The 16,288-nt window shown below is 47.3% G+C and overlaps 1 protein-coding gene across 4 annotated transcripts in view; it reads right to left on the bottom strand.

Moving 5' to 3' along the window:
* The window catches only part of ZCCHC2 (zinc finger CCHC-type containing 2), a 45,040-nt gene extending 31,698 nt beyond the window's left edge, over positions 1-13,342 (bottom strand). For all 4 annotated transcript variants that reach the window (XM_039548689.1, XM_039548688.1, XM_039548687.1 and 1 more), the window contains exon 1: positions 12,332-13,342. In XM_039548689.1, the coding sequence (XP_039404623.1) occupies positions 12,332-13,252 (921 nt within the window). In that variant the 5' untranslated portion in view covers positions 13,253-13,342. The remainder of the gene's footprint in view (positions 1-12,331) is intronic.
* Positions 13,343-16,288: the final 2,946 nt, after the last annotated feature.

Below are 16,288 nucleotides of genomic sequence, written 5' to 3' on the forward strand. Positions count from 1 at the left end.
TGGGAAATACAGGAAGTTACTAGCAAATTTTTTGATTAATCTGTTTTAAGTAAAGCACCCTTATTTATCTGTAACAAGCAGTGTAACATATGAGCTGATTAAATAGCAAGTTAGGGGACACTGAATGCACCAGAAACATTTAGGAACTGGTCTGCTTGAAAACTAGAAGATTTTTTCATTCAGGATGAAGAACACTGCTCCACTGAAAGACCTTAATAAAAGATGGGTAGAGGAAAAATACAAATCTCCAGAGATCACTCTATTTTTAAATGCAAGAAGCATAATAGTAAGTGCCAGAATATATGTGGTTTGTTGGGGTTTTTTAAGGACTTGTGCAACGTGATGAGACAAATCATCAGCCAAGACTGGTTACTGTATTTCTTGAAGAGGACCCCAAGACTGTCACAACAGAATGACCAGAATGAGGAAGCCCAGAGGCAGCAAAAGACATCTGAATCCCCTGCCAATTCTTCAACAAACTTCTTCAGATGTGACAGATACATCAGCTAAAGCTGGCTTCACCTTACTAAACCAGCTTTACTTCATCTATAGCGTGGGTACAAACTGTGGCAACTCTGAACAGTATATCCAACACATGCAGACCTGGGAAGTGTCCAGGCATCAAGCCTGCCCTGGGCATGCTGGTAACCTAACTTTGATCAGTGACATCAATACCAGCACACAGTTAGCATCTCTAGACTGCACTGCAGGGTATTTTAGCAGTTTCTTCAAACTGGTGTATGGTTTGTGCTCTGAGGGCCTGTAATGTCAGGTTTTGAAGCCATCAGATTTAAAATATAAAGCCTGCTTTGTTTCTTCAAGATAAAACTCACACCAGTCCCCAGTCATTCAGTAAACAATCTCAGCAAACATCTAATAAATGATGAGCGCAATGTCAGATATGGAATAAAAAACGACAACAGCTGTATGTCAATGAGATGGCAATTTTTTAACAGCTTCAGCACATTTTCAAGTTTAATTTACTAAAAAAAAAAAAAACCAAACAAGCCAACACACAAGCATGCTCTGGAGAGAACCACTTTCAGAATTCTTCAAAAAAACCCACTGATACTGTTTCAGCAGACATTTCATAACAACTGTGGACAGAAAAAGTAGAAGTACTTTGGTGTGGTTAAGTGTTAACTCCTGATCTAAAACCAATCAAATTTAAAGTCAAACCTTCTTTTGCCTTCGAAGTCAGGATATTTGTTTTGATTAATGGAAAATAAATTACAGTCTGTTCTAAAAAATAATTGCTAGTTAAAAAGTCAAATAAACTGTGAGCAGTTTTTAAAAGAGGTATAGAAATAAGATTTACTTCAAAAAAGTATTCTGTTCAGCTCATGTCAAAGAAGCATTAAATACTGCTGCTACACCTCCTAATACTAGAAAACTGCTTCTCACCTAGCACATACATCATCTTTGTAACAGCATACAAATTCTTTTGCAGTGAATTATTCTAGAACGGTTATTTTTCTATCCATGGCAGCAGTCTGTAACAGGCAAATTACAACTGCATTTGAAGACCCCCTCTAAACTGCAAAATATTACATGTTTCAAAACTTACTAAAATAATTATATTGATGGTTATAAAAGACCTATAATAAATTCATAATTTATTCACTTGAAGAACTCTTCACCTTGAAAGTTAACCAGTAATATGCACTGTGGGTATTTTGTGACCACTGGCTTTCACATAGCTAGTGTAACACAGGAGGTAGACAGCAGGAAAATCCAGGGCAGTTGTAGCTTTACCTTACAGCCTGCACAGGCTGTCCCTTTGCCAGCTCCAGATCCTGTCTTAAGCTGCATTACATCTCTTCACTTTTGGTGTGACAGTTCGACATCAAACTCACAAGTAACTAAAATACAGGTGTCACTGTCAGAGCAGACAACTCTAGCATGCAAGGGACTGGAAAGTCTAGGCAGTCTGAAGGGCCAGAGAATATTAAGAGTGGCACCATGTGCTGCTACTTGGTGCCAGTCACACCAGGAACACAAGTCCTTTAAAGCCCGGCACACTGCTGAGGAAGGCCACGCTGTATAGAACCAGCTGTGCTCATCCTTTCCTGTCAGTGAATACAACGCATTCCATGTTCACACAACACATGCAAGCACAAGGTTAACTCTCACACAGGCCTTTGTCACTGTGAGACTTCACTGCAGCTCACAGTGCTGCTGCTAATGATTAAAATACAGCAAAGCAAGAAATGTGGGTGGCCTCAAACCAGCTGCCAGATAATTAATTTGATAATCACACAGATCCTTGTGATGGCTGGAGGATTAACTACATTTCTCCTTGAAAGTGAAAGGAGCTAAGAGAGCACCCTAAAAATTATCTGCTCTTACAACCTAGACCAGAGTTTTGTATCAAACAGATCTGACCTCATATGGTTGAAAGCAAGCACTATGTTAAAAAAACAACCTTATCACTTGAGACGTTTCCCAGGACTGTATCATACAATCATAGAATGTTTTGAGTTGGAAGTGACCTTAAAGATCACCTACTTCGAACCTCTCTGCCATGGGCAAGGACACCTTTCACTAGACCAGGTTGCTCAGAGTCCCATCCAACCTGGCCTTGAACACTTCTTGGGATGAGGCATCCACAATTTCTCTGGGCAACCTGTTCCAGTGTCTCACTACCCTCACAACAAAGAATTTCTTCCTAATATCTAGGATATGGTTGGATTTCTAGCCTGCAAGCACACACTGCCAGGTCACATTGAGCTTCTTATCAAACCACACTCTTAAGTTCTTCTTCCCAGGGCTGCTCTCCACTCTCTGCGAAGCCTGTATTTGTGCTTGGGATTGCCCCAACCCACCAGCAGGACTTTGCACTTGACCTACTTGAACTTCATGAGGTTCACAGAGATTCCCCTCTCAAGCCTGACAAGGTCCTGTGGATCTGTCCCTCCAGTGTGACAATGGCAACACACAGTTTGGTGTCATTGGCAAACTTGCTGAGGGTGCCCTTGATCCCCCGTCCGTGTCACTGACAAAGACGTTGAACAGCACTGGTCCCAGCACCAACCCCAAGGAACTCCAGTTGTCACAGATCTCCACTTGGACCAGTGAGCCCCTGAAAACAACTCCTTGAGTGCGACCATCCAGCCAATTCCTTATCCACTGAGTGGTCCATCTGTTAAATCCATGTCTCTCCAGTTTAGAGACAAGGCTGACGTGGGACAGAGTCAAATGCTTTGCACAAGTACAGGTAGATGATGTCAGTTGCTCCTCCCTTATCTACCAACACTATCACCCCGATGTAGAAGGCCATCAAATCTGTCAGGCATGATCTGCTCTTAGCAAAGCCATGTTTGTCACAAAATGCCTCCTTATTTTCCAGGCGCCTTAGCATGGTTTCAAGGAGGATCTGTTTCATGATCTTGCTGAGCAGAGGTGAGACTGACCAACTTCTAGTTCCCCAGGTCTTCCTTATTTCCCTCTTTTAAAATGGGGCTTATGTTTCCCCTTTTCCAGTCAGCGGAAACGTCACTAGACTGCCATGACTTCTGAAATATAATGGATAGAGGCTGAGCTACTTCAACTGTCAGTTCCCCCAGGACCCATGGATGCATGTCATCAGGTCCCCTTGACTTGAGCACCTTCATATTCCTTAGATGGTCTTGAACATGTTCTCCTACAGTTGGTGGTTCTTCATTCTCACAGATCCTGCCTTTGCTGCTGTGACTTCAATGCTGTGTGCTGGAGCACTTGGTGAAGACTGAGGCAATAAGTTGTTGAGTACCTTGGCCTTCTCCGTATCCCAGGATATGGAGACCAAATATGCCATTTACTTTTGGAGAGGGCTCACAGTTTCTCGAGTCTTCCTTTTACCACCAATGTACTTACAGAGGATTTTGTTGTTGCCATTGATATCCCTGACTAGATTTAGTTCTATCAGGGCTTTAGCTTTCCTAACCTGGGTGCTCAAACAGCTTGTCTCTACTCCTCCCAGGGTATCTGTCACTGCCTTCCACCCTTTGTAGGCTTCCTTTTCATGTCTCACTTTATCCAGAAGCAATTTACTTATCCACACAGGCGTCCTAGTATTTTTGTCTGACTTCCTCCTCATTGGGATGCATCACTACTGAGCTTGGAGGAGGTGATCCTTTAATATCAGTTTTCTGGGGCTCCTCTTCCCTCCAGGGCTTATTCCATGCTTCTCTACCAAGCAGTCTCCTGAAGAGGAGTCCAAGAGTGTTTGTCTCAAGGTGTAGGGGTGCCTGTCTGTAACACTAGCACCAAATATCTAAAGTGGAGAGCCACCCTGCTGAGAAGGATGTTGCTCTACCTAATGCCACATGAGTTGAGCAGATCACAGCTAGCCTACACATGACAGATGTCCAAACTCTGCCTTCTATCAATGTATATGACTGATCAAACAATGTCAATATGTACTGAAATCTGTTATTGGATAGCCTACTAATCATCATGAGCAAGTGACTGATGTACATAAGTCTTCTGATGCTTGCATTGCACTTTCATAAAAGAACTATTCATTCATCAGCTCTGATGAGCACTAACAAGGAAAACATATTTGCAGCAGCTGGACAGCTTGATTAGTTCTGTATGCCAAAATATGAAACATTACTTTTCTGCAAGACTACAGTAAATGAGCTATGAGGGACAGCACTACTCAGCCTTGCAGGCTGTGCAGATGTAAACTGGCACAGCTCATTCATTCATCTACAAGTGGGAACTGACAAACAAAACCAGATGAAAGAAGGCATTTTTGAAAAAATCAAGGTCTAACTCATGATCATGAGTTATCAACTACAGCATCTGCACCTTCAAGAAAATTGAGTGATGTCAAAATAATCATTAACAGATGTGGTGCCAATTACAAGACCAAAGGCATGATTTGCTTACAACAAACCTTGCAAGCTCCTACCCTCATTGCTTCACAGCTGTGATATGCAGATGCATTGGTACATAGCTGTGACAGCACGAAGGTTCAACATCACCTCTCCAGAAGCAACAACTGGGTGAAACTGCCTGTGTACTTGTGTGCTGCTGAACTCTCTCCTGACGACAGCAGCAGCAGAGATGAAGCCTTACTCAACACACTGAGCAACTGTATCTGCACCCCACCACTGTGGGGAGTGGCTTGGGTAAAGGGATAGAACATTCAGGCCATCTTAAAATGGAAATCCAGCATATGCATTTAATACTCACTAATGCAAACATATAGAGCAGCAATGCTTCAAAACCTGTTTAATGCTGACCACTGTTGATACAACAGACTGTCCCCTAACCAAAAAAATCCAGTACTGTCTCGGATGAGCTGCTAGGCAAATGCAAGATCAAGACTGCAGACGATTGCCCAACTGACATTGCTGATAAGCCATGCTCCAATCTGGAAGCTCTGAGCTATACAAAGGCACCATCCAATTGACCTAAGATGCAGACAGCTGTTCTACAAGACTCAAGATCTAAGACCAAAAAGATCCACCACATTATCTCTCTTTTGGTCAAACCAACCTACAACGTAGGTATTTCCATGTTAACTTACGTTTTAACATGCAGAATCAACCTTCAGAACAATAATGCTTATTCCACATAGAACCACAGCTGAAGAAATGGGCAGACAGGAATCTCAGAAAGTTCAACATGGGGAAGTGCAAAATCCTGCACCTGGGCAGGAACAACTACAGGCACCACACACTCTGGGACCTAACCAACTATAAAGCAGCTTTGCAGAAAAAGACCTATACACATACAAATGTACATATACCTGTGAGTGTGTGTGTGTATACACACATCTGAAGGGAGGGTGCAAAGAGGATGGAGCCAGGCTCTTTTCAGCAGTGACCAGTGATAAAAGCAGAAGCAGCAGGCAGAAACTGAAACACAGGAGATTCCCTCTGGACATCTGGAAACACTCTTTCATTGTCAGGGTGACTGAGCACACGCTGCCCAGAGAGGTTGTGGAGTCTACATCCTTGAAGATACTCTTAAGCAAGCAAGACCTCCAGAGGTCTCAGCCAGCCTCAATCCCTGCATGGTTCTGTGACCAGACATAAAATCCCGTAACACGTGCAATAAAAGCCTGACTGGCTGAACATACAGATCAAATGAATTATGTGTTACTGCTCTATTAACTCATATCTACTAAGCTGAACCACACAGAGAGTATGCACAGGTGCCTAAAAGTACTTTAAAGCATATTTGTTTAGCCAAACTATGTTAAGAGCTCACCTGTAAGAGGCAGCAACAAAACACTACGATGGAGACAAACCTGACAAAACATCAGCTGATTCAGAGGTGAAAATGACACCATATAACAGCTTCAGCAATCACATACTGACTAACTTATAGCACTACCAAATCATAACAATTTTGAGACAAAGGCCATACCAACCCTCTTACATCACATGGACAAATTCAACTCTCAAGGCCTGTGGAATTACATTTAAAGTACTAGACATGGCAGCTACACCTATGACTTACAAGTGCTGGGGAAATAATGCACCTTGTGTTTGCTAGAAACACAGTGTGTTCTAAGTCTCACCTGCACCTGAGCTTTTAACAGGACCTAAACCACAGTTTCAGTCCAACCTAGCTAGTCCATGGCAAAGTAGAGAATTTGAAGCCATAGCCAGCCAAGCACCAGTCCAGGTGTAACTGTATCCCCAGGTGGTTGCTCATCCAACGCTCTGTGCAACTTCAGTACTCTTGTTATTGTCAGCTGAGTGAATAAAAATAAAATTACTTGAATGTAGCAGTTCAGACTAATACAAAAAAATTATGCTCATAACAGTCTGGAGTGACAGGAAGATTTCAAAGCATTTGCCCCTGAAGAGTAGTTCACTGAAGTACAGTCAGTACTGAGAAGGGACGATGCCTTCATTACTACGTTTAATTACCATCAGAGGGCAATATATCATTTTGTCCAATCCTTGAACTCCAGCATAGTTTGGAAGTATTCTCTCATGTACAGCATCTCCGAATAACAGAAAATCTCTGTCTTGTGGTTATCTCATTTTTAAGACACTTCCCAAGACACTAAATTTTCTTTAAGTGTTTAAAGTATGTTTACTTTCTTCTCCCAAAAACACAAGATTAAGAGGTTGAGGAAAGGCAAGAAACTCACAAAGGAATGCAGTTTCCAGCCAGATCTCTGAGACAGTCCTCTGCCAGTTTTGGTCTCCAGAAGCATAAACGTTTAGACTTGGAGGATACTACAGAAATTCATCAACTCTTTAAGGAAAAATAGGCATTTTGTTTAAATTACAGTTAATGAAGAATCAGCTGTAGTGTTTTCTAGGACAGCTCTGGCTAGAGACTGACACTGGCAAGCAAACAAGGTGACAGATTTAAGCAGGCAGAATCCTACAGACTTCAGATGTTTCACAGACCCAACCATCTTACTGCTGCTGTCTGCACCCTTTTCTGCAGGTCTAGAAAAAGCTGAGATTCCTCTGGACTCCAAACCCAGTGAGATCCTGCTATCTATAAATAAGTCAGCATTGGGCAACCCTGAAAACCAGACCACAGCTCAACTACAGCAATCCAAGCGCAAGCATTAGGAAGTCAGGGGTATATTTTCAACCCTCAGTACTCATTTACTATGCTGGAGAACAAACTGTCAGGGACAACAGCAAGAGACTGATTAACTCTGGTATAATGGGACTGGGAAAGGCTATAAGCTTCTACTAACATCTCATATTTAGAATTAAACAGCTAAAACAGCTCAAAGCAGTGAAAGCTTTTACTCTGCAATTTCCTGGAGCATCAGCATGCACATCTAGATAGAACTCAGTCATTTTAGGCATTGTCTTTTATCTAGCTATGACTTCCTTTCCAGAAGAGTTCCAGTAATGTTTCTGGAAATTCTTAACTCCTGTTTGGAGCCAGAAAAACTCCTGTTCAGAGACAAGGCTGTTAGGTTCTCTGAGGCAGCTGGAATATTTTTTATCTCAGTATGCAAAACTTGTAAAACATTTGTATTTCCCCGGAGTGTACCACCATTTAAAAGATCTTTGCCACAAGTAAAATTACATTTTTTATCTTGATGTCTCTTATCTAAACCAGACTCTGAAGACACACTTTTCCTTATATTCAACTCTATGACACTAAAAACAGTGCACTGAAGCCAGAGCTCTTAGATTCTAAAATTAAATTCTACTACCTTATTCTGCTGGAAGTGACTGAAGATCAATTATAAAAGCACTCTTCTAATTTGCAGACGAAGTATCCTATAAATGCAAGTGTACTAAGAAAAATATGCAAATAGAAAATTTCCCTTTCTTTGTAAGTAGAGACTTTTTTCTGTGAAGAATCCTCCAGCCAGCTAATTATACTATTCAACAAACCATTATCTCCAGGAGATTGCTTTTTTCAACAGAACCTTGGTTCTATTCCTGTCAAGTATGTCTGATCAAATGTTCCAGGGCATAATGCAAGCCACATTTATTATGTTGGTAGATATTCAGAACGTCCTCAGTATTTCAGCATTTTGATCCCAGATATTCAATGGGATGGAAAAAGATAAGGAACAAAGTCAAACTCCTTTGATAATGATGTACTTAGTAAACACAAATAATCAATGCAAGAGTTAAGCTATATGTTGCTACTTAAACCAATATACAGTGGTATCAACAGGATCTTTGCACATTAACGCTTCTTTCATTCAGCAGCAAATGCCCAATTTATTCTTATACTTCAACTTTAGATTCAAAATTGATATTCTGCAGCTTAATGCACCAATGACTTTTTTTGAAAAGGCATTGTTACTATAAGCCACACCTTAAATTAAGGATTTGAAAATAGTATCAAATATTTATGTATAAAAACTCCCAAACCTTAATTCAGAACACTTTATAAAGAAACAAAATTTATGCAATTGTAAGGAGATCCTAGCTCTGCCCATCCCACTCTTAACAGTCCTACCTCCCACAACTTTGGAATTTCTCCACCATTCTGAGCTGAATTTGTTAAAATATATCACTAAGAAATGTTACATTTTTAAAAGATCGTTGAATTAAGACCCCAAAAAGAGCAACAATCTTAGTAAACCTTTGTCATGAAACAACTTCATTGCGATCTCAATTTTATCAGACAACACAGACCCTCTCCAGAAAACATTACCCCAATAACGGGAAAAAGCAAATTGCTTTATGTTCTAGTAAATCATCTCAAGCCTTGGTGTTCACTAAAGCTAGGTGTTACAGCTCCTTCAAACCTCAGACCGAGCCATTTTGTTAGATATGCCACGTGCAATAGCACGGTCCTTTGCCCTAAGGAATTCAGAATCCAGAACTGACAAGCCACCTGACTCAACTCCAGGACTGAACTCCCTCACTTCTGCAGGGTGATTTCACATCACTGCTGCCAGCCATAGGAATACATTATTGTTTCACGGCCCATGTGAACAACAGCTCTGTGACCACCTTCCGACGGGCCAGAAGCCGGGAGGTGAGAACGCCCGGGAGCGCTAAGCACGGGAAGAGCAGAGCTGAGCTCGCAGCCTCTCTGCACAAAACTGCTGCTGCGCCTGTTCTCACCGATCAACGGGCACGCCACAGTGCCCGCACAGACGCCGGGCTCTTCCCAGCGCCCCAGGCCTCCCGCCTGCCGCCCCGGGAAGCCGGGAAGCCGGGCGGTCCCGGCGGCCGCGCCCTCCCCGTTATGCAACGGCGGCCCCGCCCCTTCCCGCCGCGCCGGGCGCCGCCCCGCGGGCACGTGACCGGGAGCCAGCCGCCGCCATATTGGACGGGGCGGGAAGCGGCGGTCACCATCAGGCACCGCTTCCGTGTTCCCCGCGCAGGGGGCTGGCGGAGCGGCCCCCCGCCCCCGCGGCGCGGCAGCGGGGCTGTGCCCTCACGGGGCGCGGGGGATCCGCGACCCACCCGTCCTCCCCGCAAGCAAAGAGAGGGGTCACCCCGTTTACGCGGGCCGTGACGGCGCTCGGTGTGTAGGGGCGTCGTGTCCCTCCTCGCTCCCCCTCCCGCCGGTCCTTCTGCCCCCGCCGCGCCAGGCTGTGCCCGTCTAACGGGGGAGCAAAAAGTCCGCGTCCCCCTCCCGGGCGCGGCCATTGCCACCCGCGACGGGCACCGCCTGCCCGAACACTTCCCGGGCGGCCGCGGAGCACCGCGACCACCCTGAAGGCTCCCGAGCAGAGCTGCTTGGGCTGCCCGGCTTGGAGCGGGTCATTCCCAGAGATGGAGCCCTGCCCTTTCGACACGAGCCCAGCCGAATAAAATTTCAGAGAGGTCTTTATGAACCGTTCTAGTTCACAAACACAGAGCCCTGAAGGCACTCAAATTTCAGAGATTAAAGGAGGATAAAAGGCTTGTGGACACCCGACAGGATTTTAAAATCAAGTTCAATTTAACGCTACGGCAGCATTTTGCCAGGGAAGTCTTTAACCCTGCTAGTGGCTCCATCTCTTCCAGCGTTTTATCTGTGAGGGTCCCACTGTCCCCATGGAACTGAAAATACTCTGCAGAAACCCACTGATCCCTCTGTTCCCTGTCAGCCATTATTTCCCAGAAAGGCTGTGCTGTATTTACAATTAGCCATTAAGAAAGGGGGGAGGGGGAGGAAAGCCTACGGAAGGGTTGCCGTTTCACTGCTGTGTCGACTATGGAGTATGTGATGTGCATGTTCAGCCAAGCTGACTCGGGTCTCTCAGTGTTCCCTGAGTAAACAAAACCACCACAACTTGGACAACTGCTTTTATGCTGAAGCCAGAACACTGCACAAAACTGACTTCCATTCCAGTAGTTCACGGAAGCCTGCTCTCCCAACGGCATTTGGTGGGACACACTGAGCAGCTACAACTGCTGTGCCAGCTCCAGGCAGGAAGTATGTTTCCGGTTACTAGCACTTTAAACCCAGAGGAACAGTGTCCAGTCTTACCACTTCCTGCAATTCAATCTTCTCCCCGGAAAGATGGACTTTCAGGATTAATTCTGGGATAGAACTAGACTTGATGCAGGCCAGCGAGCCAAAATAAACACTTTTTGGTCTGATGTTCCAAATTCATTGTGATTTCAATCCCCTAACATCTGCCCATTAGTTTATGGCCTGCCAAATGCATTTTGGCCTTTAAATGATATAAGCATTTACTTAATACATCTGAAGGCTTAGAAACTCATCCCTCTCCTTCAAGTACTCCTCAGGAGCATATCCCATCTTTAGCAAACAGAAGGAGCCATTCCTTTCATACAGCAGGCAATGCCGAAGTTTTCTACAAGTGGACTGAAATGGACTGCACTGCAAGCAACTTCGGAACAAAATCCAAAACCCCAACCCTTACTGCTTTGTACCCTTTTCTGTCAAGTAACTCATGAAAACCTGATGGGTTCAGTGGAACAGTACTATAAACACCCATCTTCCAGCCCTTCCTTCCCCTTTGCACGAGAGGCCATCTATAGACCAAAAACTGCAGAGCTCCATGAGGACGGCTTGGCTGCATAAATATGGGGCAAATTTTAAAGCCAATGCTTATCAAGAGGGCAGCAGTGAACGGCACTGGGGGAAAACCTCCGCTTAAACAGAGCTACTGCACAGGAGAAAGCTTCCGTTGTCACTCACTGCAAGTCCTCATCCCCGGTGACAGCCACCTCCTAGCAACAAGTGGCACATCGGCTTTCAAGATGAGCTTTGCTGTTTCCTGACAGCCACCCAAAAAAATCAGTTTTTCTCCACACAGAAGCTCCAGTTGTGACACTTTGTTGCTTTAGTGGAATCATTACCACCCCTTCCCCAACGTTGTCAGCCATCTCACTGAACCTGGTATTTCAGAGAACCAGCCTTCGAGCTGGTGACCCGACCCTGATTCTTGCCAAGTTCAAGCCTGTGTCTCATTTTGGGAAGGGGCAAGGGAGCAGGCTCCATATAAAAAATATTTCAACGTATTCTATAGGTTTGAAGCCCCTAGAGAATGCTCTCTTAGGCAATCTGGTCTCTATCTAGCATGACTGTTATTATTATTTCTATTTTTACAAGTTTAGTCAAGCTGTTGCTTGTATTCCTGCATCGTACAGTGGCCTACAGCGTACAAGGCAGCCAGTTCAGTACTGTGCACCCTGCACTCCAGCACGGCAGAGTTCCAGAAAAAAAAGCAGTGTTCCAGAAAGCATGGCAGGCTAGGAAAATCAGCCCTTCCCCCCGCCAAGAAATTCGTAGTAGACACTCCGCAGCAGGTTGTGGGGGCGGCCGGGGCTGACACTGTCGTGGTAGGGGGAGGGCGGGAGGGACTACATCCCAATGGGGGGATTCGGGGAAAGCAAGCAGCCGCTCTTACGAAAACGAGAGACCGATGGAAGAAGGACCCGCTGAGATGGCGCAGCAGGAAGAGCGCAGGACGCGGCGTTACCTGGGCTGGGTGGCGGCCGAAGCCCTCCTCCTCCTGGTCCCCGCACAGGGCTCTCCGCAGCCGCTCCAGGTGCTCCCGCAGTGTGACCCGCTGGTGGAAGGAGAAAGCCGGGTGCAGCGAGGCCATGGTGAAGAGCAGGAGCAGCTCCTCCTGCGCGCCGCAGCCCAGGCCCTGGGCGGCGGGGAGCCCGGCCTGCCCGTTCTCCGCGGCTCCGTCCATCACCACCACCACGTCCCCCTCCTCCTCCTCCTCCTCCTCCTCCTCGGCCGGGGCCCGCCGCGCTGCCGGGCAGCTCTGCAGGATGGAGTCCACCTGGGGCAGGAGGCGGTGCAGGCGGCCGGCGGCCTCGCGGTTCTCGGAGCCCAGCAGGGCCAGGTAGACGATGAGCTTGGAGCGCACGGCCGGGTCGCGGAAGTCGCCGAGCTGCCCGGGGTCGCTGAGCCCGTTGGCCTTGGCCTCCGAGTCGCGGAGGCAGTGGTAGTCCTTGCGGGCCAGGTCCTCCAGGCAGGAGCCCAGGAATCGCAGCTCCAGAGGGTTGCACAGGTCCAGCAGCCCCACCATGAACTCCAGGCGCTGCGCCGAGCCCAGCACCAGCCCGAACCACTCGTACACCGTCTCCTTGTCGGTGCGGGCGGCCGCCGAGCCGGGACCGCCGCCGCCCGGAGCGCCCAGCGAGGCGGGGGGGGGCGGCGGGCCGGGCCCAGGCCCCGGCCCCAGGCCGTGCAGCCGGCTCGGCCTCTCCAGCCCACACCCCCTTCCCGCCGCCGCCGCGGCGCCCCCGCGGGCCCGGGGCACCTGCTGCTGCAGCGGGAGGTGACAGTCCAGGGCACCACTGGGCTCCTTCAGCACCGCCGCCGTCCCATCTTCCGCCGCTGCTGCCTTGTGGCTCGTCTGCTTCAGGGGCAGCTTCATCTTCAGCATCCTCGGCGGCGGCGCGGGGGGGACGCGACGCCCGCCGGCACCCGGCGGGCAGCGGGGAGGTGGCGGCGCTCAGGCGGAGCCGCTCATGCCGCTCATGCGGCCCGGCCGGCGCGGGAGCGGCGCGCGCACACGCGGAGCGGGCGGGAGGGCGGCCGAAGCGGTCCCGGCGGGCGGGGAGGGAGGAGTGGGCGGGCGGGGCGGGGCTCGGTTGCGGCGGCGGCCGTTCCCCGTCTCCGCCTCTCCCCGGCGGTCCCCCCTCTTCCCGCCTGTGTCCGGCGCCCGCGCAGAGCCGGTAGGCGCCGGCGGTGGAGCGCTCGCGACCCCGGGCCGGCGCGGCGGGACCGGCTGAGGCCCGAGCTCCCAGCGGGGGGACGGGGGCAGGGGAAGGGCGGGTGGCGGGCGGAGCGCGCGCGCGCCTCTCCGCCTATGGGCGCCGCCCGCGTCAGCGCGCGCGCCCGCCCGCCGCCGGGGGCGCGAGGCGGGGCGGCGAGCTGTGCGCGGGCTGCGCGCGCGGCGCGCCCCGGGCACGCGCGGCCGCCGCGGCCCCGCCCCGCCAGTGGCCCGCCCGGCGCGCGGCGCAGGGAGCGGTGCCCGGTTTGGGAACGGGCGGGGGCCCCGGGTTTGTCCGGTGAGTTCCATTGGTCACGCCGATGGGAACAGGTCAACAGTTCGCCTGGGACCAGTCTGAGCGAGCCTCCGTATCGCCTGGCTAAACGATTTCCCTGAGATAAGGCCGTGCCTTGGCTGATGGCTCTGGTGTACGGAGCCACGTGGGTTTGCCCAAAGCCGGCAGGAGCGGGCCCAGAGCTGTGCCGTGCCGGTGGTGGAACAATGCTGAGTGTGGAAACATGGCTGCTACAGGCCTTTCTAATTTTTATTTCCTAATTTCTAAAGTCTGATGCAGTTGAAACTTCTGCTATTGTAAGATGTCTCCTTTTAAAAAATCACTATTGTTATAGGATCGTGGCTTTCCACCGAGGTTTTTTTTTTTTTTTACAGTAGGGAAATAAAGGGAATAGTGCAGAAAAAAATATAGTTCAGCAGAATGGCTTAGGGATACTCCGTTAGGAAATAGCAGGCTTACTGCTCTCTCATTTCCCCAATTGTGTTCCCAACTGTTGTGTTCCACAATGAAGAGCCTACAATTGTAAGATTAACCAGTGCTCTGAGTAATCACAAAGTTTCAGTGCTCCTCGCTTTGATTCCCCCACAGTTACATAAAGGAAGTGTATTTGAAAGGAGAACCAAGTCTGTGGCTTGCTTAACAGCACAGTGAAGAATAAAATTAATTTTAATTACAATTATGCAGAGCAGCATCCCTGAACTGCTTACAGCCTCAAAGTATAAACTGCCAGATCTGACTGCCCCTTATCTGTTTGTTCAGAAGCCGATGGTGCTATGATGAAGAGCTTTATCAAACAACTAAGAAACTGTCATGCGGATTATAATAGTCTTGTATGCATCACTCAGATTTACCACAGAGCAGTCTTGAATGGTGGTCACAGACTATAACATTTCCTGCATTCTTATATATGTACAGCAAACAACTGTATTTTACTTTTAAAAATTAAATGACTAATTTGAAGGTAGCTCATGTTGGGTTTATAAGTTCCTAATGGCTGCTCAGTCCTCTTCTAGTGACACAAATGGACTTGACCCTAACTCAGCGCAGCTCTCCTCAGTCATTGGCATCACAGGAGCACTGCCGCTGTCCTCACCGCCTCTTCAGGAGTGGAATGAGGAGTGGGAAGTGGGTCAGACCTTACCCTTCCATCTCTGACTGCCAACAATTCTTTGCTGGTCCCAGGACTAGGGTGGTGAAGAAAAGTTGCATGAAGTCTCGTGAACTTGTTTTATCCTCTTTTATTTGATGCTGTTTGGCAGTTATGGCTGGGCTGAACCTGTGAATCTTTCCAGATCCCTGCAGTCATTAGCTAAAGCAGCTATCATAATGCCACAGTAGAATATTTTCTTATGTTGTCATTTTGAAGCAGTAATTCTAGAATTACAGCAATTCTTGTCATATTATTGTTATATTTTTTTCCAAAGAAAAATTACTGTGACTGTCTTGGGGGATGTGCCAAGCTGGAATTGTGGAAGCACAGAAATAAGACGCGAGGTTTCTGCTTAGTAATTTGAACAGTTATTTAGTCTGAATAGAATTTGCAAGATCAGAATTACAATGATCCAAATGTTAGAAATAACATTTCCTACTTCAACAGTCTGTGATTCAAATAAAATGTGACATAGTTCCAAACAGATAACACTATAGAGAGTGAAAAAGGACTTTATTTTTGTGGTAATGGGTGGAAGGGGATGGCAGAAAGAGAAGGTCCACTGGTCCGTTCAAAAATCCACAAAGGTAAGGTAAATCACAAGTTCATGAGGGCAGTGCTTGAAAGTACACTCTTCTCATCCAGAAAACACACACCCTATTTGTGACAGTTCCCAAGCTGATTCTTAGTTTAACAAATAAACTTAAGAACCTGATTAACTCAGTCCTTCTTAATTTTCCCTTCTTAAAGTCTTAAACTATGATACTTGAGGAAAACAGATGTGAAAGATGTGAAGTCAGGAGAGGAAAAAAAAAAAAAGAAGGGAAAGGAACGTTATGAGGAGACAAAAAGAAGACAAAGATATTCGAAGTGGACTTACAAGTAATTCAGTAGCTAGTAGCTGAGGGAGGTGTCAGCAAGGGAGAGGGCAGTGCCGAAAGAGAACTGAAACTTAAGAGCCCAAGAGAAATGAAAGTGAAACTCTGGACTGTGAATGGAATGAGGACATGGAAGGGAAGTGCTCAAACACTGACAATCTAGTACAATGGGAAAAGCTACTATAAAATTATCTTGCCTATAGCAAGTGCCCTGGAGGTTTTTTAACCTGGGTTTCTTTAAAAAAATGTATAGCTTGCATAGGTCTTTAATGACTTGGGCCCACAGTCATGCTGACTTAGGGTGAGCAAATGTACAGAGCCTTAGAGGGAAAAGTATGTCTGTAATCTGTCTGAGCTGAAAGCCAGATGAACTCTGATGCAAC

The sequence above is a fragment of the Corvus cornix genome, chromosome 2, assembly GCF_000738735.6.
Source record: "Corvus cornix cornix isolate S_Up_H32 chromosome 2, ASM73873v5, whole genome shotgun sequence".
NCBI classification, from domain to species: domain Eukaryota; kingdom Metazoa; phylum Chordata; class Aves; order Passeriformes; family Corvidae; genus Corvus; species Corvus cornix.